The sequence below is a fragment of the Phytophthora cinnamomi genome, assembly GCF_018691715.1.
Source record: "Phytophthora cinnamomi strain GKB4 chromosome Unknown Contig71, whole genome shotgun sequence".
NCBI classification, from domain to species: domain Eukaryota; phylum Oomycota; class Peronosporomycetes; order Peronosporales; family Peronosporaceae; genus Phytophthora; species Phytophthora cinnamomi.
Window position 1 is genome coordinate 499,055 of NW_027151004.1, and position 22,749 is coordinate 521,803.

The 22,749-nt window shown below is 52.5% G+C and overlaps 5 protein-coding genes across 5 annotated transcripts; 3 read left to right on the forward strand and 2 right to left on the reverse strand.

Annotated features, from left to right (window-relative positions):
* Positions 1 to 398: 398 nt before the first annotated feature.
* Positions 399 to 809, forward strand: IUM83_14751 (putative secreted RxLR effector protein; the record flags this gene model as incomplete). Its single annotated transcript, XM_067939520.1, has 1 exon — positions 399 to 809. The coding sequence occupies one exon, from the start codon at positions 399 to 401 to the stop codon at positions 807 to 809; it is 411 nt and encodes a 136-aa protein (XP_067786103.1).
* A 363-nt stretch (positions 810 to 1,172) lies between these two features.
* IUM83_14752 (uncharacterized protein) lies at positions 1,173 to 2,387 on the reverse strand (the record flags this gene model as incomplete). Its single annotated transcript, XM_067939521.1, has 2 exons — positions 1,173 to 1,940; positions 2,019 to 2,387. 2 exons carry the CDS (start codon positions 2,385 to 2,387, stop codon positions 1,173 to 1,175), a joined length of 1,137 nt encoding a protein of 378 aa, XP_067786149.1.
* Positions 2,388 to 2,548: 161 nt separating this feature from the next.
* On the reverse strand, positions 2,549 to 3,820 carry IUM83_14753 (uncharacterized protein; the record flags this gene model as incomplete). Its single annotated transcript, XM_067939522.1, has 3 exons — positions 2,549 to 3,328; positions 3,402 to 3,614; positions 3,695 to 3,820. 3 exons carry the CDS (start codon positions 3,818 to 3,820, stop codon positions 2,549 to 2,551), a joined length of 1,119 nt encoding a protein of 372 aa, XP_067786148.1.
* Positions 3,821 to 6,648: 2,828 nt separating this feature from the next.
* IUM83_14754 (uncharacterized protein) lies at positions 6,649 to 7,935 on the forward strand (the record flags this gene model as incomplete). The annotated part of the gene is made up of 2 exons (XM_067939523.1): positions 6,649 to 7,599; positions 7,927 to 7,935. The coding sequence occupies 2 exons, from the start codon at positions 6,649 to 6,651 to the stop codon at positions 7,933 to 7,935; spliced, it is 960 nt and encodes a 319-aa protein (XP_067786102.1).
* Positions 7,936 to 8,327: 392 nt separating this feature from the next.
* IUM83_14755 (uncharacterized protein) lies at positions 8,328 to 8,958 on the forward strand (the record flags this gene model as incomplete). The annotated part of the gene is made up of 4 exons (XM_067939524.1): positions 8,328 to 8,336; positions 8,427 to 8,618; positions 8,711 to 8,814; positions 8,889 to 8,958. The coding sequence occupies 4 exons, from the start codon at positions 8,328 to 8,330 to the stop codon at positions 8,956 to 8,958; spliced, it is 375 nt and encodes a 124-aa protein (XP_067786042.1).
* Positions 8,959 to 22,749: the final 13,791 nt, after the last annotated feature.

A 22,749-nucleotide genomic window follows, 5' to 3' on the forward strand; every position in this document is an offset into this window, starting at 1 on the left:
GTAATAGAAGTTCTACCTTGTTGAAGCGAATCAATATTCGGACAGCAAAACCAAGATCGAAAAGCAGAGTTGTGGTTCCGGCTAGATGCAATGCCTTCGTTGTATCTTCCCCGAGATTTGCCATTTCCAAGTCATCTTCCGTTTGATCTAGGATACATGAACGTCAAGTATTAGTCATTACTTGCGTATGGATGTATATTCGAGTGTCAGGGTGTACTGTGGGTTGATTACTTCAACAAGGAAGAATCAGCCTTTTCCCCTGTGCCGGGGATCCGGGCCCTGGCTCAGTCGAACAGCAATATTTGAATCACGGATTCCATCGCATGTTTGGCTCATTTCCTGGAAGTCATTCCAAGATTCTCCTTCTCCTCGACACTTCTTCTGATTGAAGCACAAGAATGCGCGTTTCCTACTACGTCTTTTTCGCGTTGACTACTCTTTTGGCATGCAGTGAAACGGTTGCTGCGACCTCGAACAAGCACCCAAACCATGACGAAACAGTCCATGACAAAAACAAACGACTTCTGAGGTCGAACCCCGAGAACTACAATACCGCTGCCGCTGAAGACGACGAAGAAGATAGAGATCTGCTCATCCCGACGGTCGACCGGCCAAAGTACCACCGTTGGTTCCATGCTCACATGACCCCGTACGACGTCAAGGAAGTGCTTGGATTGACTGGTGTCAGGCGTTTCGTGAAGCCCATCAAGCGGCGTGTCTACAAGGGCTACGTCGTCTACTACGAAGAACACTGCCGCGAACCTGAGTACCGGCATTTGGCTTTCTGCCAGGTTGGAACGGGCAAGTAAGGAATCGCTTGCGTTGCTGCACTTCTAGTTTCTTGTATCGCTTGCAGTGTTCGAATTTGCCGCGAAACATTGGGAGTTTTGATTTCTCCAATAAATATGTTCAGGTAAACCGTTCTCCTGCGCCCCTTTCATTTTTCAAATGTTCCTCGTGTACGCCTACCGCGACCAAGGTAGCGGCACAGGAGTTGGTTTCTCTTGCGAGACCATCTTCAGGTTATCTCCTGCTTGAATTTATTTTTTATTGTCAACTGCGTCAGCATGCAATCAAAAATAAGGCGTCCGATGACGGGAAATGAGGGTGAACACGAACAATGGCGGTAGCTTGAGATTGAGCCGTAGCGTTTTCTAATGCGCTCGCTGAAATCACCGATACACGATCTGACGCACAGTCTGCAACATGACGTCACCCCACCTGCCAACACTTTCACGCAACTCATGAGCAGTTTCAATCGGCAGCGCAATATCTCCACGACGAAGCTTAATGATACACGATCGAGTAAGCACAACTCCCTTCTCCTCTTCGACCTCACCAGCAGCATTGAGCTTTTGCCGCCGATGCGCCTTAATAGTCAATACCGCCGTAGTGTCATAGCGTAAGCGCTCTGGGTTGTACGGAAACAGCTCGTCCTTGTCCACGAAATCCGCCGTGAACAATCCATAGGCACCGCCGTCGCCAAACTCGTCGTCGTGCTCCCGAAACTCCGTGTACATGACGTTGTTCATTTCCAATTCCACTCCATTCGTGAGCGACGATACTAGTCGATTCTGCGAGATCCCCTTGCCAGCGCTATCGTCATCCTCGCGGATGGTCACATCCCCCAAAATGTCCGTCACCCAGATCTCCATGTGGCTGAAATAGTGGTAAAGTGCGTCGTACACCTTCTTCACGCTCGAGATCCCTTCATACGGCGTAATATCGAACCTCAACGCACAGTAGTCTCCGTTCTGAGCAACAAACCGCGAGTGCTCAGCAAAAGCACTCGCCGGGTCCAGGAACCGCGTTCGTTCCACGACATAAAGCTGCGCCGCCCTCAATTTCCGCGCCTTCAACGCTGCCAACGTCTGCCGCCGCTCCTCCACGTCGGTCCCCAGATAAATCCACATCTCGAACGGAACATGCTGCTGCACACTCTACCCAACAGCAACATGAAAAATACAATAAAGTTAAAAAAAGTTGAAAAAAACTAAATGTCGGAGCGGGGCTCGCACCACGTAGCCCGAGAGCGCCGACTGGATGTTGACCAGTGACAATTGTTGCTGTTGAGAGGCCCCAGCTAGAAATTCTTTAGAGAGTTGTCGCTGCACACTGATTCGCTCCTGCTCCGCCTTGGCAGCGTCCGCTGCCGCTCGCCTCTTGAGCTGCTTGAGCTGGGCCTGCAGCAGGTCCAGCTCTTGCAGGAGGAGCTCCTTCTCCTCCTTGCGCACTCTGTACGTGGGTTTTTTGGTGCGTCGAGACTTGGTGGGTGATTCTGTTTTTGGGGTCTCGGAGTCCGTCATGGCCACATCGTGGTCTTGTACTTTCGGAGACGCGGCCGTCTCGGACTCGCTCGAGGCGTCATGGTGGACCCGAGACTGCATCTTCAGACGCTATGAATTCCGATTTGTGGGTTTTATTTTGTGCGTGGGTGGTTTTCGAGCTGGGTGAAAAGGTGGGTGAAAAGGGTCCGTGCTGGAGCCATTGATGAACGTGCAGCAACCCTATGATAACTACTGTACATGTACTCATGAAGAAAAATTATTCACGAGGACGAGCGGTAAACCAGCTCTCGTACTGCGTCAAGCTTGACGTCTCCCCAATGGGAACTCTTCTCTCGGATTTCGTGGATCAAAGCGGGGGAGAGCGGCCATTCCGGCGTGTGGATCTTGCAGTAGGCCCAGCGCTGCATTACCACGATCGATCGCTCTTCTTCGACGCCCTCGGCATTCATGACATGCTTGACGTGAGATCGAACCTGCGTTACGACGGTAGCGTCCTGCCGAATCCGCTTCTCCGGGACATACGGGTAGATATCGTCTTGGTCCACATAATCTTCCGTAAAAATCCCTACTGCACCACCGTCGCCGTACTCGTCGTCAACCTCTTTGAATTCCGAGCATATGATGCTGTTCATCTCGAGCAGTGGCCCATTGGTCAAATACGACACAAATCGGGATTGCAAGATGCCTGGCTCAGAGCTGCCGTCGTCTTCTCGAATCGTAACGTCTCCGAGACTCTCCGTAACACGGATCTCCATGTTGGAGAAGTAGTAATGCAGTGCGTCATATACGAGCTTGACCGAGCTTACACCTTCAAACGGCACAACGTCGTACACCTGGCCGCAGTAGCAGCCACCTTGCTCTACAAAGCGCGTGGAGTACGAAAACGCGTTCGTGTCGTCCACAAAGCGACCTCTCTCTCTCAAGTAAAACTGCGCCGCTTGCAGCTTTACCGGTTTCATTTGCGTTAATGTTGCCCAGCGCTCCTTCAGGTCGGTTCCGAGTCGGATGCTGGTCGCGTGTGGAGCTCCAGGCTCGGTCATCTACGGCATAACATGGCTTAACCCCCATTAAGTAACAACGGTATAACCACGAAGGTGGACTTGTTGCTCCTACCGTCAACCTGGACAGCGCCGACTGCACGTTCACGAGCGAGGCCTGCTGCTGCAGCACCGCCTGTCGAATGAAGCCCGTGTCTTGCATTTCTTGCTCCATCTCGGAGCGCTTGACCTCCGCCTTGGCCGCACCCTCCGCCTCTGCTTTCTTCTGCAGGTCAGCCACTTGGGCTTGGAGAGCCTTCACCTCCTGCTCCAGCGCTTCGATCTCCTCCTGTAGCACCAAGTACCACCCAACCACCCACGCCGCCCGTTAGTCAACGCTCGAACACACACAATTGACCCAAAACCCACCCGTCGTCGAGTCCCGGTGGCCTTCCGCTTGCGCCTGGGTCTGGGTTGATCTGTCTCGCCGTTTGCTACGCTTGGAGCCGCATCGTCCGCAGCCTCGGGGGTCGTCACCACCTCTGCCAACGTCATCGTCTCTGTGGCCAGGAAAAACCGGTTCGGAATGTTGGTTGGGTTATTGGAATTTTCAGTCACCCAAAAATCCGCGTTGGATCCCCAGAGTGCTGGTTGTACCATCATAATGGTACATCACCAGATATCGATTGTAATAAAATGTGCAGTCCCGACGGTATCGATTGGGTGGCGTGTGCTGGCTTGAGGCTATCGAGGATTGGGTGCCACACGCTGACTCTATAGGGGTCGACAAGGCCTACGTGATCGCCTGGACGTCAGGGCTTCAGGCTGAAGGCCGCGTTTTTCCTGTTTCGGCCGCTTGCTTGTCCGCTTACAATGACGGAGGGCATGGACCGATCTCACCCAACCAAGAAGCGCAAGCCCACGTACTTGCGACGAAAGGAGGAGGCCGATGCACTTCACGATCAAGTTGTGAAGTTGCAACACCAGCTTAAACTGTTAGAATCCGCAACGGAAAGTAACGGGGCCCAATCCCGGGACCTTCACACTGCTGTTTTGGAAAATGCAGATTTGAAAGAGGAACTGGGGCAGCAACAACGAACAGTATCAGCAGCGCAGACTGTCGTGAGGGAGTGGCTCCAAAACCAAGCGACCAACCCAGTGGCTATGAGGATTCATCTCGGCCAAGACCCGATCCAGAGGCGCGAGACACTGTTGGCCATGAAACATGAGCGACTTACTCGAGGGTATCAATACGTTACAGCCCGATTCCACCATTTAGACGTGCTCAAGCCACACTTCTCTGAAGAGCGATTCGAAGACGTAAACGGGGACTTCTGCAGTATTCGGAACGAGGTGGTCCCGTTTCCTGGAATCCAGTCGATGCGGAGGGCGTATGATGCATTCAAGTTCGTGCTAGAGACCTTGGAGATCGCTATTTCGGAGCATCTTGGGCACCTAACGATCCGTGAAGACTACGACGCTGTAGGCGACGACACCTTCATATCGAATTACCGACTGAGTTCTGAAGTCGACAATGTCATTACGACGGAATTGAATGCTGTTAACTTTGGACAGTATTTTGAGGGTGGTGGGGATTCTGCTCGGCAGCCCTACGCGGTAATGTCGATCGATAATGTGGATGAGGATGATCTTCATCCCTTCGACCCGAAGAAAAGTGTTCGCAAGGTCATCAACGGATCGATTGTGTTGATTCCTGTGTCGCGTAGAAAGAAGACGAAAATGAATGACGGCGTTGGCGCTCGCGGCGAGGATGAAGTGGTGATTGTAATGCTGCGCTCTGTTTTCGTCAAGACTTGCCGCCCGCAGTTTGACGTATCCGATGCAATTTTGCAGGAGCTTTGCGACAACGTCACTCGCTGGGGCGACATCGCCGTTCAAGCGGTTCGCAGAATCGTCTATACCCAGTGACGAGCAAGAATAAATCTCCATCCTTCGTTCGATTTCGTTCATTGACAGCTAACACAATGAATTAACAGGCGATCCAGTTAAGAGGGGACTTTTTTGGGGGAAACTAAAAAAAAATTAAATGCGGAAATTGTCCTATTTCAATGAAATTTTAGTCGGAACATAACTAGAATTTCTAATGACGAATGAATCAAGCCCGGCTTTCGTAGCTGCACTGGTTGTGCCATGGCAAGGCATGCAAGCAGCATGCCGATACTATTATCGCTGTTTGAAGCATTTGTAGGGATGTGGAGGTATGAGACATTTGATAGTGGTACTGACGGCTCGGCCACGTGCACGTCTCGACGCGTTGGAGGGGGGAATTTCTCAGTGGAGCAGAATTCCAAATGGAGGGGGGACGAGAAGACTCTGGTGGCGGAATCTATCGCTCATTAAGAGACCGAGTGCAAGGACCGAAGGCGGTGCTTACTGCGCGCTCTCCCTGCCGAACTGCGCGATGGACAAATTGTTCTCACCCTCCCACGAGCCCACCGCCGTCTTGCCGTCCTTGTGGAGACGAAGCTACACATTGTGGAGAGATGGGGACACATTGTGGAGAGATGGGGCAATGCAGACCACTCTACCTCCTCGTTTTCCGAATTTAGACATGCATCGCATTCACACCAAGGGCAATCAGGCGGAAGCGCTGTTTTCGAGCGCTCATGCTAAGATGTGAGCTGCGTTCAAGTGAATAAAGACAGCATATTTATAGGTTTGAAATATCGATCTATCTGATGATGCTAGTTTCACGACCTGAAAATAAAGACCGCAATTACTTGGCTCGACGATTTTCCCCATTTTGGCCCTTTTTTCCCTCTTCTTAACTGGATCGCCTGTTAAAGCACGATATTGATGCCAACGTACTAGTACTGTATAACAATTATCAGAGTTTTAGGGTAACGCAGCGACATCTTTTTCGAGGACTTGCTGAGCCTCTTCTCGACGTCCGAACCTTGCCAGTGGTTACTCTTACGTGGCAAGTTGCTACGTAAGAGTAACCTCGTATGGGGGCTTGGTTCTCCGTTAAAACTACACCTCTTCCGTTCTGAGTAGCTTTCGTGTTGTGTGTGTAGAACAACTCGGTCATCCGGTATTGGTAAGCGTAGTATTACTAAGCAATTCACATTACTATATACCTATGCATTCGTCACGAGCATACTGCTGATCACGGGCCGTGATGCAGGTAGGGTAGGAACACTGCCAGCGACACCCCGGCTTTTCACACGTCGCAGACCAGCCTTACCGCATTGCAACCACCATTCCTGTCTCCGTTTTACAGCAATCCACTCAATTTTGCCTCTAATCCGCACAATTTACCTCTAATCCGCACAAGATTGGACCAGCGCCCGTCGAGGAGGTCGGTCAGTTGGCGATTCCCCCAGACCAGCAGCAGTAGCAGCATCGCCAGAGGTCGAGAGATGTTCACGGAGGCGCTGCACGCCGAGTCGGCGCTGTTCCAGAGCCTGTCGCCGCTGTCCAGCGACGAGCAGTACGCGTCGCCGCTGTCCAGCGCCGAGCCGGCGCCGCCCGCGAAGCCGGCGAAGCCCCAGCCGAAGAAGAAGCGCAAGGCCACGTACCTGCTGCGCAAGGAGGAGCAGGCGTCGCTGCAGCAGGAGATCGAGCGGCTGGAGAGCCAGGTGGCCGTGCTCAAGACGCGCTCGCTGCCGCCCGAGGAGGCGGCCAAGGCCGACCCGGTGCTGCAGCGCCGCGAGGCCGAGAACGCGGTGCTCACGAGCGTCTTGCGCCACCAGCAGCTGCACGTGGCCAACGCGCAGTCGCTGCTGTCGCGCTGCCTCGGGGCCCAGCACACGCACCCGCTGTACACGCGCATCCGGCTGTCCAAGGACTGGCCGGAGCGCCGCGCCACGCTGCGCAGCGTCCGCGCCGAGAAGCTGCGCAACGCCTACGAGTACATCGCGGCGCGCAGCAGCCACGCGCAGCCGGAGAAGATGCAGCTCTCGGACGAGCGCTTCGAGTCGGCGCAGGGCGACCTGTGCTGCGTGCGCTTCGAGACGGTGCACTTCCGGGGCGTCGAGTCGCTCGAGCAGGTCTACAACGCGCTCGTCTTCTACCTGACCAACATGGAGATCAGCATCTCGGAGCGGCTGGGCCACATCACGGTGAGAGACGACTACGACTCGATCGAGGGCACGGCGTACAACTCGAGGATCGCGTCCACGGAGGACTGCGGCGTCACGACCGAGATGAACGCCGTGTCCTTCCCGCAGCTCTTCGCCAAGGACGAGCTGGGCGCGGGCGTCGGGCCCTGCGCGGTCATGGCCAGCGACTGCGTGGACGAGGACGAGCTGTACCCGTACAACCCGAGAGAGCGCGTGAGGAAAGACGTGTCGGGAGCGGTGGTGCTCACGGTGAGCAGGAGGAAGGTGAGGCACAAGGGGAGGAGGCGGATTGGCACGGCCACCGTTGCAGGCGAGGAGGAGACGGAGCTCGTGGTCACGATGCGACGTGCGGCATTCGTGAAGCTGCATCGACCACAGTTCCCCGTGTCGCCCTTTGCGCTGCAGGAGCTGCACGAGGGTATTGCACGGTGGGGCGACGTCATGCTCAAGACCGTGCGTAGTGTGGTCTATACGACTCCGTAGTAGCGTCGGTGCGCTGGTAGCAAATAGGTGCGAGGAACCGTGTAAGATTGGATTAACCTTTATTGACTCGATGCTGAGTTTGCTTGGTTGCAGTGTTTCTAGTCGTGTAGGTGTCGGTGCAGAGCCTAACCAAAGCGTCGATCGGGCGGGGCAATATACACGCATGTTTGTGTGAATGTCCGCATTGACGATCTTCCTCGTCTCAGCCGAACGTTATCGATTGGTTTAGTTGGTCCCACCGCCATCACCAGCTTGGATTGCTGGTAAGGTAGCGAGCGAGTTGAATAGTCCGACAATCGACAGCGCCGCAACCGCTTTTAACCGGGGTTTAAGCTACAATGACGCGCGCGTTCGTCGAGGTCTAGCATGTGCGTGTATTACTTGAAGTCGGATCACTCTGACGAAGATACCCAACTGCTGCTGGGGCTCACATTTCATTTTGCATCCGACCACGGACGCTGATCCCCTAAAAAATGCCGATGAGCACGTACGCGATGCGCAGGGTACGGGTGTTATCGTAGAGAGTATTTACCGCCATACCCGCTGCGTGGTTAACGCTTTGTGAATTCCTGCTTCGTGTGACGTCTACGCAGGAGGAGATCAAGCGCCTGAGAGTGGAAGTCCAGCGACTGACGGCCGAGCTGGCAGTGCTCACTACCCCGATAATATCTCCCGATGAAGCAGAGCTGGCAGAGCTGATGCTGCAACGTACTGTGCTGTTTGCAATCGCGAGAAGTCAACAATCCCGAGTGGCAAAGGTGCAGTCAGTCTTGGCGCAGTACAAGGTGCGTGCGTCACCCTCTTCGTCATGTAAGGTTTTAAGAGGCACAATGTGGCCTAACTATTGATATGTGGCTGCGCGTATTAGAGCGAACAGGACTGGAATCCCCTGTACACGAGTATTTGTCTCGGCCAGGCGTGGGCTGAACGACGCGCTACACTTTTGGAAATCCGACCGCAGAAGCTGGAGAATGCCTACAAGTACGTCACGGCCGCTTGTCTGTTGGAGGATTCAATGATGCCGCAGCACTCTGATGAACGCTTTGAGACCTTAGAGGGGGATGCGTGCTGTTCTCACGTGGACGTGGTTCATTTCGCTGGTCGCTCTATCCAGCAAGTGTTTAATGCGCTCAAGTTCTACCTTGACAATGCGGAGATTATTGTGTCAGAGCGACTCGGTCACATCACAGTGCGCGAAGACTACGACGAGATCGAAAACGTCGCTTACAACATTCGAATATTATCAAGGAATAGCCACGGCATTCGTGTCGAGAACAATGTCGTAGGCTTCGCGAGTATGTGTGATGGGACAAGCAACGGATATATCCCGGAGCCCCGCGCTGTCATCGCCATCGACTCAGTAGATCAGGACGCGCTGCACCCATACGTTACGAGTGAACGTGTTCGAAGAGAGATATCGGTTGCTATCTTGCTGACAGCGAGAGATCTAACATTCAAGCCGGATACCAGCTAAGGGGATTTGCCAATTTAGTGCACTTTTCAAAGGGCATCAGTCAAGGCACGGTAGCCAAAAGTCTACTGTGAGTTTCAGTGTGCAATATGCATGCCCAGACAGGTGTTTGTTTACTCTCTTTCACAGATTAATTCTGGTATGGAGAGGCTCTTATTGGGTAGTTTGGATGGACTGTAGTGAATGGCCTATTTCCTGCTGATTGCCAGTTTAGTGCTCCTTTTTATCTTAGTATTTGTATGAACCAGCAATTCTCAAACTGGGACAGTGTTTCTTTAGTTCAGTGGTTAGGTAACCTATAATACACGATAAAAACGCAAACACATCAGTATTGAAAGGATATGTATCTTGGAAATAATTTGTCATTTCGACAGTGCTGACAGCTCAGTCGGTTAATGCCGCTGGCTTAATGAGGGCCCTACGGGGAGCAGGGTTGTCGCGGGTTCGAGTCCCCTCGGACACGTTAATTCTCCGCACTGTTATAAAGGTATGATTTTCTGCTCATCTGTGTGTGCAATTGACTTACAGTATCTAACATTGATTTGCCTGTCTGTCTTATCTCTTGACTAAACTATTGCTTCAAATAGCGATTGCTCGGGTGCGCCTGGAGCATTTTCAACCTCCGTATGAACCGGTGTCAGTCGGGAACCATTTTGCCGTGCCTTTCGAGGCTTTGCTTGTAGGTTCTCTAGTAGTTCACGGATTAGCAATCGCCCACCAAATGTCGCTGTCTTCCGCTTCCTGCCTTTCGTGCGTGGTGGTGGGAGGACGAGAAGCTGTTGTTGAACGGTTTTCTTCACGTGAAGCCAAGCGACTTGCTTAATCGACGCCGGCGCCGCTTCATAAAGCGCCTGTACCAGCCGCTACCAACGCCAGTGCCCGTAGTCATCTCAGCGATCGTGCTGGCCGTGGCAATGATTTCCCCACGCTTGGCCGGCTTCCCGATAAGCTGTCGCCCCATTATCCACTCACAAAGGTTTTGCTCTGCCTCAGCTGTCAGGCGTGGTTGAGGGCCACGTCACTGAGACTCCATAGATTCGCCTTTCTTGCGCTTGCCTACCCACTTAATTAGCGTGCGGTAGAGTTTAGCTTGCTTTTGGTGTAGTCTCCGCGCTTCTTCGTCATGATTCTCGGGGCGAGGTCAATTTGGTAGTGATAGTCAAATAGTTAAGCTCATGCCACTACTACTAACTGCAAAAGCAGACGAGACAAATCGGGTGGTCGAGAGTTAGCCAACCGGAGCTGTATACATAATGGCAGGTTTTACGGTTTCGAATATTTCATCCAGTAATATACCAGAGCTCGTAGGGTTTTGGCGTGATTGGTCGTTTCTATTAGTGCACTAATATGCTTCTAGTGCACTAAAGTGGCAGATTCCCTTATTCAAGAGCGCCGAGATGCAGTAACGGGGCCGAATTGGTCGTAACTATGCGCCGGGTTATGTTTTTGAAGCTGCATCGACCAGAATTTCCTGTGTCCAAAATTGCTCTACAGGAATTGCAGTCGGAGCTTGCGCAGTGGAGCGACTTAATGATGAAGACGATGCGTGATGTGCTGAGCGCGCCTCCTACGTAACATCAGCGCTTGCAAAAGGCGGAATTTGGGTTACCCACCCATTCAGAGAATCAATTTTTCGAGAACATCAAGGTATGATAATATTTGGCTTCAAAACGTTGGATGAACTTGAATATGATTGACTTGTGAGATTGCAAGAGTGGGGAGTCACGTTTGTGGGATGGGTCCATGTGGCGAAATGCAAGAACGTCGAACCACGTATCCGTTTTAGCGCACTTGATGCTATGCTGGCAGGGTCGATGCTTCCCACTGCTGATGCGGGTTGTTTGTCGAGCAGCCGTACAACTGCACCTTGTTTTCTGCGAAGGATCCTGGCCGAGGCAGAAACCCATGTGTGCAGTGTGCTGGTCGCGTTGTCGAACGCCCACCTCTGGCTCGCCTCATCGCTCATACAGCGGTACACGTGCGCGTCACCACCGTCCAGGACTGGTACGCATCCAGGCAGCAGTCGCTGCTCTTGGGGCGCACCTGCTGCGTTTTTGAGTCAAGAACGCACCCAGTCACCGGATCTGTCCGACATGTGTGCAGCTTGCCACTGTTCTCCGAGAGTATCAACTTCGTACGGCTATTGCGAATAGCGCGCGGGTCCTTCCAGTCGAATTTAAGATAGAGAAGGAGTTGTCGATATCACCTTCTCATGTTGTTGGACCATGGCCGCCGTGAGTGGTGTCTTGAACGCGTCTGTCATCGCTTTCGCAATTTCAACGAAAAGCAACCCGTCTAATCTCAGTTGAACCAAGCATGTTTCCATCTGCGGCATCCAGTCAACTCGGGCTTGATTCCACGCTCCTTTCGCCACTGACGTATGCGCTCCGCGACAGCTATCTGTGAACGCGGCTTTTTACCGAGGTCTATTGTACGTCTCGTGAAGAGATCGATTATCCGCGGAGAATTTCGCCCCTCCACAGCTTTACAGAGCTCGTTAAGGAGCGCGAGCTCGCCCATATCCCACCGCCAGGTCGACATGATGCACCAGTGCCCCTTTTGCATGAACAGGTGCCCCTTTGCATGAACTGGTACAGTAGATCGATGCTGCCTCAAGTTATGCGAGCGAGGTGCATTCGATCACATGCTGGCTTGCGACGTGAGAAAGTAGGCATCACACAGTTTGCTCAAACGACGACGCAACGCATAGCATCTCATTGTCGCCTGTGCTATTGATATGAGATCCCCTTTCACATCTCCCAAGTTTGCAGTGGACTCATGAGCCTCCAGAACGAGTGAATGGAAAGCGGTCCAACATGCTGTGTTACGCTCAATCTGCCCATACGCGCACTTCATGCTATCCCACAAGTCGCAGTACAAGACGGCAACTGACGAGTGTTGTTCGGTATCTTTTCTTAGTAGCTTTCGCGCGGAGTCCATTGACTGTTCAAACGTAACGTTAGCGACGTGGTCATCTTGGATCTTCGCATCGGTCCGTGTATTTGTCCATCTCTCCAGCATATCAACGACAGTCGAAATTTTCAATCTGTCCTCTGGGTTCTTCGAGCACATCCGTGCGACCAACTCCCACTGGTCGTCCTCGCACTTCGGTCGAGATGGCATCCTGCCATGAGTAGCGTGATATAGCACAGCGACCTTATCTACGAGACCTCCCCACGGCAGGCATCTGGAAAATGGTTTTCCCGTCTGTAGTGCCTCAACAACTCGCAACGCTTCCACGATACACATACCCAAAGAGTACACATCGGACTCGATCGTCGGCTTAGCTCCCTCCAAGCACTCCGGAGCCACCCAGTGCCACGCCCCAGAAATCGGGGAAGTAGTCTCGCTGTCTGCCGCGGAACTCAGACCGAAATCGATCACCTTAGCTTTCCGGTCACGTCCGATGACGATGTTGTTGCTTTTTAGGTCACCATGGACAAAACCGCGCGCATGAAGGTATTGCACGCCTAGAGCAGCCTCGAACAGTTTCGTCCACAGATCATCGGGGTGCTTTCGCAAATACTCGACAAGCGTGCCGCGAGTGGCGTACTCGCACACGAAAAACGGCCTCCCGATGTGGCAGGCCCCAAAGAGCCGAACCACGTGAGGGTGGCTAAACCCAAACCAAATGTCAGCTTCACGGCGGAACATTGCTCTAGCCTCTGTTCGCTTTTGATCAAAAGATGCTGACAATAAGCTGTCGTAGAAGCTGGTATCATCCGCACTTCCAACTACCTTCACTATCACGTCCGAATCTAACCATTTCGCTTGCCACACGCTTCCAAAACCACCATCAGCTATATGTTTGCCTTGGACCAATTCGTACCACGGGATAAACCACTCCGGAGTGAGATGAGCTATATTGCCTTCTCCTTCAATCTTCAGCCTATTATCAATCTCCTCATGCGCCCTTTTAATTGTCTCCAATTGTTCTTCCGTGTACTTCCCTGGAGCTGTTTCCATCTCTGTTCCCAACGTCTGCAAAAAGGCAGTTTTCTCTTCCACAGACGTCAACTGCTGCAATAGGAGGGCAATATCTGCTATACCGGACACAAAAGCCGAGGCCTGTTCACGGCGTTGCACAAGCCACGACACCTCCATATCTTCCGGTATAGACTCCCCGAGAGCTTTCAGGAGAGCATTAACGCGCCAACGGAAGGAGTACATACTGGTCATCGTGGCTCGTGTCGAAGTCAGCCGCAAGGCGCGAGTTTCCTCTGGCGTCATCGTGATTGTCTGGTAGACATCAGCGAAGAGAGAATCAAATTGGCTGCGCAAGCGTTCGTTTTGCTTTGATCCCCGAAAGCAATCGTGGATATGTTTGAGTTTGTCGAATAACCAGAGGAGTTCAGCATTATTGCCCCCGTTCACACACTCTTGCAACGTTAGCCACCGTTCAGTCATTTCACAAGACTCGTAGTCTTCGAAAGAGTGTTGAGGCTCCAGCTCTGGCTGGCAGACATCGACACTCTCTTCAATGGACAAACGTTCCAACTCGGAGACAATGGACGACAAACTGGGCCGATTGCATGGATCTTGGCAGCACATCCGCCACACCAATTCACGACTCTGTCGAACAAAATACGGTTTATTGTTATGAATGAATCGATAGCGATCAGGGCCGGGGTGCAAGATGTCAAATAGGTCGTAGGGAACCCTCTTGTGGGGATCTGCGTTCCATCTTAGTTTGCATTTCCTTGCATTTTCTTCATTTTCTTCGCTCCATGGCTTCTTCCGGCTTTCAGCTTCGAGAATACACATTCCAAGAGAATATACATCAGACTCACGCGAAAGTGGGTTCCGTGCCACCACCTCAGGAGCTTGCCACCGCGTCGATCCAATCACATATTCCGCTGTACTCACCTTCTTAGTAGCTCCCGCCAAGCCAAAATTTGACAGCTTCGCCAACCCATCACTACCAATCAAAATGTTACTGCAACGAAGATCACCGTGAACAATCCCACGCTCGTGCAGATACTCGAGTCCCAACGCCGCCTCGTGCAGATATTTCCACAGCAGTGGCGGCTTTACATCACTTGACGAAGACGACGATTCGACATACTGAAGTAACGAGCCTTGACTAGCAAATTCACACACAAAGAAGTTCACAGCAGGCCCAGCCTGGCACACGCCATACAACTTCTGTACGTTGGGATGGCGCAGCTGGTGCCATGCGTGTACCTGCTGTGCCAAAGTGGAATGCGAAGCGTCAGGAAGAAACAGCTTTACGACGGCATCAGCATCCAGCCACTTCGCTTGAAAATCACCACCGATAGTTCCCTGTTGAGAGAATTCGCCCAACTCCACTTCGATTGGGGAAATGATGCTACTGCCTGATGGATCAGAAGTATTGTGGCTATCGACCTTCCCCGTATCGTCGGTAGAAGTTTGACTTTCAGGTAAAAGAAATGGCATAAGTAGACGGGTAATGTCATCGTATCCGTGATCAGTGGCTAGGCGAGTAGCTGTCTGCCCGTCGTTGGCCTTCGCGTTGACATTCGCGCCACAGTCGTTCACAAGGAACCGGACGACGTCAAGGCGACCTCCGTAAGCGGCCGACATCAGCGCTGTGTATCCATTATTGTTCGCCACGTTGGCATCCGCGCCACAGTCGTCCACAAGGAACCGGACGACGTCAAGGTGACCTCCGTAAGCGGCCTTCATCAGCGCTGTGTCTCCATTATTGTTCGTCGCGTTGGCATCCGCGCCACAGTCGTTCACGAGGAACCGGACGACGTCAAGGTGACCTCCGTAAGCGGCCTTCATCAGCGCTGTGCCTCCATTATTGTTCGTCGCGTTGACATCAGCGCCACAGTCGTTCACGAGGAACCGGACGACGTCAAGGTGACTTCCGTAAGCAGCCGACAGCAGAGCTGTGCCTCCATTATTGTTCTTCGCGTTGGCATCCGCGCCACATTCGTTCACCAGCCACCGCGCGACGTCAAGACGACCGATTTGAGCGGCCTTCATCAGCGCTGTGTACCCATTCCTGTTCTCCACGTTTACATCAGCGCCACAGTCGTTCACGAGGAACCGGACGACGTCAAGGTGACCTCCGTAAGCGGCCGACATCAGCGCTGTGTCTCCATTGTTGTTCGTCGCGTTGACATCAGCGCCACAGTCGTTCACGAGGAACCGGACGACGTCAAGGTGACTTCCGTAAGCAGCCGACAGCAGAGCTGTGCCTCCATTATTGTTCTTCGCGTTGGCATCCGCGCCACATTCGTTCACCAGCCACCGCGCGACGTCAAGACGACCGGTTTGAGCGGCCTTCATCAGCGCTGTGTTCCCATTCCTATTCTCCACGTTTACATCAGCGCCACAGTCGTTCACGAGGAACCGGACGACGTCAAGGTGACCTCCGTAAGCAGCCGACAGCAGAGCTGTGTCTCCATTATTGTTCTTCGCGTTGACATCCGCGCCACAGTCGTTCACCAGACACCACAAGACGCCTAGGTGAGTTCTATAAGCAGCCAGCATCAGCGCTGTGTCTCCATTCGTGTTCTTCGCGTTGGCATCCGCGCCACAGTCGTTCACGAGGAACCGGACGACGTCAAGGTGACCTCCGTAAGCGGCCTCCATCAGTGCTGTGCCTCCTTTCCTGTTCTTCGCGTTAGCATCAGCGCCACATTCGTTCACCAGCCACCGCGCGACGTCAAGACGACCGGTTTGAGCGGCATTCATCATCGCTGTGTCTCCATTCCTGTTCTCCACGTTTACATCAGCGCCACAGTCGTTCACGAGGAACCGGACGACGCCAAGGTGCCTTTCGTTAGCAGCCGACAGCAGAGCTGTGCCTCCATTATTGTTCGTCGCGTTGGCATCCGCGCCACAGTCGTCCACAAGGAACCGGACGATGTCAAGGTGACCTCTGTAAGCGGCCGACATCAGCGCTGTGTATCCATTATTGTTCGTCGCGTTGACATTCGCGCCACAGTCGTTCACCAGACACCTCACGACATCAAGGTGACCTCCGTAAGCGGCCTTCATCAGCGCTGTGTTTCCATTCCTGTTGTTCGAGTTGACATCCGCGCCACAGTCGTCCACAAGGAACCGGACGACGTCAAGGTGACCTCCGTAAGCGGCCGACATCAGCGCTGTGTATCCATTATTGTTCGTCGCGTTGACATCCGCGCCACAGTCGTTCACGAGGAACCGCACGACGTCAAGGTGACCTCCGTAAGCGGCCTTCATCAGCGCTGTGTATCCATTATTGTTCGTCGCGTTGACATTCGCGCCACAGTCGTTCACCACACACCTCACGACATCAAGGTGACCCCCGTAAGCGGCCTTCATCAGCGCTGTGTTTCCACTATTGTTCGTCGCGTTGGCATCCGCGCCACAGTCGTTCACGAGGAACCGGACGACGTCAAGGTGACCTCCGTAAGCGGCCGACATTAGCGCTGTGTCTCCATTCCTGTTCTTCATGTCCACATCAGCGCCACATTCGTTCACCAGACACCGCACGACGTCAAGGTGACCTCCGTAAGCGGCCTTCATCAGCGCTGTGTCTCCATTATTGTTCGTCGCGTTGGCATCCGCGCCACAGTCGTCCACAAGGAACCGGATGACGTCAAGGTGACCTCGGTAAGCGGCCGACATCAGCGCTGTGTCTCCATTATTGTTCGTCGCGTTGACATCAGCACCACAGTCGTTCACGAGGAACCGCACGACGTCAAGACGACCGATTTGAGCGGCCTCCATCAGCGCTGTGTATCCATTCCTGTTCTTCATGTCCACATCAGCGCCACAGTCGTTCACAAGATACCGCAAAACGTCGAGGCGACCTCTATGAGCAGCCTTCATCAGCTTTTGCCTCGTATCACCGCGGTGGAATAGAAGCCATAGCTTCACGTTTGCCCACTTGCCTCCCCTTGTTTGGCCACTTCGTCCTTCATATCTACTGGATCGTTGGGATGATTTTCCCATCCTAGTTGCCTAGAAGTCGCAATTTAAGAAGTGAGAGAATGGTGAGAGAGTGCACCCGTCATGGTGGCCAGTCGCCACGCACGGGCTACACCACTCGTGCGCCTTTCGGAGAGGGGAGAACGAGCCAGCAATACTCTCCCCGTCCCCCCACAAAAAGTCTCTCTAAATGCTCTACGAGTATCTCCACAGCGAGAGCAAATTGCTGCTGCAAAGATTTTTCGAACAAATTACGTCCAACTCTCTCCACCGCAAGGAGCAAACTAGTCCAGGAGCAAACAAAAACTTTTCGTGACAGCAAACGGAGCCGATTGTCGGTGAAACGTAGACCGTATATAACACTTTGTGTGTAATCGTAGGAAATATCGCGGCCAAATCGACAAAAATGTGAGTGATAGCGCAAATGAACATATAGAAAGTAGGTAGTGTTATAATACTAAGCAATTCTTATTAATATAACTATGCATTCGTCGCGAGCATACTGCTGATAACGGCTGCAGGTAGGGTAGGAACTAGTGTGAGTTTTCGCTGCAGAATAAACTAGTTTAAAGCGTCGAAAACTAGTTCGAGCCGGTTTTATCTGCGGCGGAAACTCACCGGATTTCAGAGACCTGTGTGTAGGACTACAGACGCATTCTAGGCGCAGGAAACGTTATGCAGCTAGCTTTGGGGGTAGAGTAGGACAGGAGAGGACGTTCTAGGACACCGCAAATGAATATGAAAGGTGTGTGATAGTGTATTATTGAGTTAAAGAAATATACGCACTAAACTCGGTTCCTAAACTCGTCAGAGTAGTCCGGACGTGATCCATTTGTTGCACGTGACTCACTTGCTTGTCTGCCACGGTGTTGTTTCTTGACAGCAGATCCTCATCATCCTCGTCGTCGCCCAAGCATGAGTCGTCTTCTTCTTCGTAGCAAATTCCACTTACCCCGTTACCGTCCACCGCGTCGTCCTCTATGGCGTCCTCCAACTCCGACGGGTCCGAGATCACCTTCTGTAATAGCTTCACGCTGCGCTGATTCCAGTATAAGCCGACCAACTTGTTAACCTTCTCAAGGCCAAGCTGGTGTCGCCGATCACTCCAGCTTCTCTCTGTAGCAGCCGAGGAGGTCGGCATCGTGAAAACCCTGCGCGCAATACGGAGCAAACAGGGTAGGTTTTGCGACGCCCGCTCCACCATTCCAATGGAGCAGTGCGAGCTTCATTCTTTCGCCGTTTAGGAGCCCAGTCGGCTTTAATGTCCCAAAATACTCCCGCTTCATGAAATGCATGCTGTATTTCAACTTCTGGGTATCCAAGTCGTCTTGCCACTTTTTCGATCCGGTTCTTTGTCTGCTCCCGGTCGTCATCAATGAATCCATTGGGGTTCTAGGCAGGATCCAAGAAGTACCCAAGCCCCATGGACTCTGTGTGAACAAACTCTCATCTCTTCTTAACCAAGCCACGGTTAGCTGCTGCAGTGGTAACCAGAAACTTTGGCTCACAATACAATTTGTTCTCCATCAGATCACGAAATGCCCAGTAGACCAGAGATATACAGCATCGATCCGACTCCATCAAGCCAAGTTTCTTCATAATCGGGCTCAGCAGCTTGATTACTTGCTCACCTTTTGCCCAAAATTGTTCATCCTGCACGAACTCGTTTACGCGTTCAAAGGCAATAGCTTTAACAGATTTTGTCGGTTGAATTTCTGCCGCTTCCCTTGCTCTTCTGCTCTTCTTCTTGGTGCGTGTGCTCCTCTTTGTCGAGATCGCACTTGAAATTGTTGGACCGGCTGCCTTCGCCGCTTTTTAGTTCCTTTGTAAGCTTCCATGAATTCGTCGTCATCGAAAACACGGGCGACCGCCTCCCTATTGACATGATGCGACTCGGGAATTTTTCCCGTGGCCAAATCTGACTGCCGGACGGATGGATGCGATGGAGTTTGATTGGTCGCCCTGAATTGGAGTCCAGTGGCGTGCTGTGTGACACGTGGAGAGTGATTGCTTGTGTGGAGATTTGGTACTACCGGTGCTTGCGGTTAGTGTGGGCGCACAGGATCGGAGATGTGCCCCTGGATGAGCGCTCATATTCAGCGAGGAGTAACACATCCTGTCCGTCCGCCGACACCCTCACCGCAGGAAAAGCCTATGGCGTAGAAGTGAAATCGGAGAACGTATCCCGGCTACAGCCTGCATTGGCTCCGTTCAAGACACTGAAGCAAGACCAAATGGTCCTCCCAACAACATGACCCCGTGCATGAAGCACCTCACATACGAAGATTCACGGTTAACTGGACTGGATGGTGGCATCTTGGATCGCGACACACTGACTTACCCAGTGTCACATTGAATCGAGTTGATCCCCGGATGACCACCCTGGATGGAGACAAGTGAATATCCATCCAGGACAAGCTACCCACGATATTACTATGGAGTTTGTCCCCAGCCTGAATGAGACCAAGTCATACCCGTCGACACTGTATTAGCCGCACGTCGAATGCCGAAGGCCATTTCGACCGCGAAGGATACCCAGATACCGCTGTCATCAAGTGATGAGTGATGCCGTGAAGAAGGTCGACGTCAACAGATCGAAGCATAGTCAAGTCAAGTCAAGTCAAGCATACTGAAAGCTTTATTAGAAGTCAATGAAGTGATAGAAGATAGCTAGTCAAACGTAACAACAAACAAGAAGTCAATTTGCCAAGAACCACACAAGCCCCCCCCCCCCCCGCCGAGAGCAGCTCGACGGACCCGAGGACGACGTCCAGCGCCGCGTGGAGGACAAGCTGCCTGGAACATTTCCCGGGGTCCCAAGACGACGGTCGGTTTGAGGCCTCCCCGACGTTACGAGCGTTGGGTGAGTGGCTTCTCGATTGTTTCAAGCCGAGGCGGGCAAGGACTGGGATATCGCACCCTGGGTGATCTGCTTTAGCTTCATAACCAAGTTGCCACGTCCATTCCGGACGTCCATTTCATATTTCCCTACTGTTGTCTCAGGTGGTTGTTAGCGGTTACCCCTGCGACTGAATTGATTTACTGCTGTGTGATAGGACTGTATTTTGTATTGTCTTATGTTTCCCTTACTTAGTGAGGGTGGTGCGCGAACGCTGAGTGCGCATCCAGTACTGACCAGTGTACTGGGTGAAGACTCGAATGTTGACTGGTGTATAAAACCCCCCACCCAAGGGTCTCAAAGAATAAGTGGTGGCTGTATATTGTGTGACGTTTAGCTCGGCATTGTATTTCTGTATTTCTATTTGGTTAGTTATTCTGAATTACGGGTCTGACTGTGACTCCTACCATTCAGTCTGATCACACTCCATTCAGGACAGTCCCGTTGCGACTTACATTTCTGTATACTCAATTTGTATATTACCAACAACTTCAGGTGGCAAATCCGGTCCGCCAAAGTTAAACGTACCGACAGGGGTTGACACAAGGACACACGCCAATACTGGATCCCCCGACCTAGTAGTCCTGATCCCGTTCCAATTCCGACTCATTCAGTGTGTTGGTGACTGGATCGTGGTGACAAGACACCAAAGGTACTCCGCGGGGTGGAATTCCATTTCCACTTTCCCCCACGGCACTCGCACTATACACTGGACGATAAAGGCGTTCACCCGCCTCACCTCACTATTCCGAATCACGTTCACCTGTCATTGATACGAGGAATACCAACGCGTAGCAACGGACACTGAAAAGAGTGACTATACGCTTTGGCGCTAATATCGAGAGCAATGGCCCGCTTCTCTTCCTTAAATCGCGCAAGAAGCTGCGGCCTTTTCGTGAAGTATGTGGTAATCACCTCAGCACCAGCCACTACTTGTTGTACACCCTCCAACTTTGACACATCTTGAAGAAGTAGGTTGATGGTGCACACGACTGGTGCTGCTGCTGTTGCTGCTCAACGTCGCGTGGACGTGGATCAGAAATTCCACTTTGTCGTTGTTTTCTCAGTGCTGATCTCGCTGCTCAATCTATCATCAAGCGCCGTTTCTTGTTCTTTTCCACCAACGTGTACCACTGCACTTTTCCTAGTGGCGCTCAAGCTTCGGGCACTTGGGGTTCGCTATGGCGGTGCCACACCGCTTACACGCCACATCATCATTATCCCTGTCATTAAAAAGATTCCAGACTTCACTTCGAAGACGGCCTCCGGGGTGTGGCATTTGTGACGAGGTCCGAGCCAATTCTAGGCCAGGACCCATCAGTCAGGAGCCCAAACCCTATCACGTACCGGCCACATGTCACTTGAAACGTGGAATTTCTTGACCCAAGTCTGGTTTTTGTACATCCTTCAAGTTGTGCTGGCTACATCTGGAAACTGAGCTCTGCGACCGTCGAGTTGCAGTGACTCCAGATCCCCAGGTCTGAGGTTTGAATTCGGTCTGAGGTCTGAGAATCGCTCTAGAGGCCACAGATCTGAGGTTCCAGGCCTTGAATCGGACTCTGGGCGGAGAACTGAGCCCTGGCCGTCTGGGTCTGTGATTTGAAGCCCCATGGTTGCTTAAGTCTCAGACCCCAGGTCTCAGATTGGTGACCTCACAGTTTGGAATGCCCGGAGTTCTGAGACCTGAGAGTGATGGCAAAAGTCTGAGACTTTGTGATTTGGAGTTCGGTCTGAGGTTTGTCTGTGGACCAGACCCTAAGATGTGCAGCTGGGTCTGGGAAGAGGGCGTGGCGTGCGGCGTCTGATTTCATCTCGGCTCTGGGGTGCCACAGCTGAGATATGGAGTCAACATCGTAATTTTGCCCCCAGCTCAGATTTCCAGACTCAGAGTCCCAGAAGTTGAACCAAAACTGAGACTCGTCAAATTGGTTGGACAGCCGGGATATGGAATCAACATCGTAATTTTGCCCCCAGCTCAAATTCCCAGCCTCAGAGTCCCAGAATTCGAGCCAGAATTGAGACATGTCAAATCGGTTGGACAGCCGGGATATGGAATCAACATCGTATTTTTGCCCCCAGCTCAGGTTTTCAGCCCGGCAGTCCCTCAACTTGTGCCAAAACTGAGACACGGTGATTGTGGGCGCAAGTTGGTGTCTGGATGCACGATGTTCGTGAGGTTAAAGTGGAAACTGGTGAAAGACAGCTGACGCTCCGAGCCTAGGACGTGACTAAAAGTCTACGGCGTGTCTGAAGGTCGCTCTGAAGGGTCGCCCCGTGGTGGCTTTTCGGCCCCTGGTGTCGGGCACACAAGATTCGGCCTGACCAGTCGCCTATGGATTTGGGCCAACGGGAGCCACAGAATCTTGGCGTCATCCGGATTACACCTGATTTGTACCCAGAGTAATCAGTGTAATCAGGTGATGACAGACCAAGTCCGCCCAATCCCGGCCACAAGATCCTAGCGTAATCAGGATATCACTGATTTGCACCCAGGTGCAATCAGTGTAATCAAGTGATGACTGACACAGACAGGCCAATGGAAGGGCGCCAAGGCAGCGACGCGCATTCACGGGCGCCGCCAAGCCAGTAGCTTAGTGGGTGTCTCACCCTTTTTCAAGGTGTACCCAGGCGATGTTTG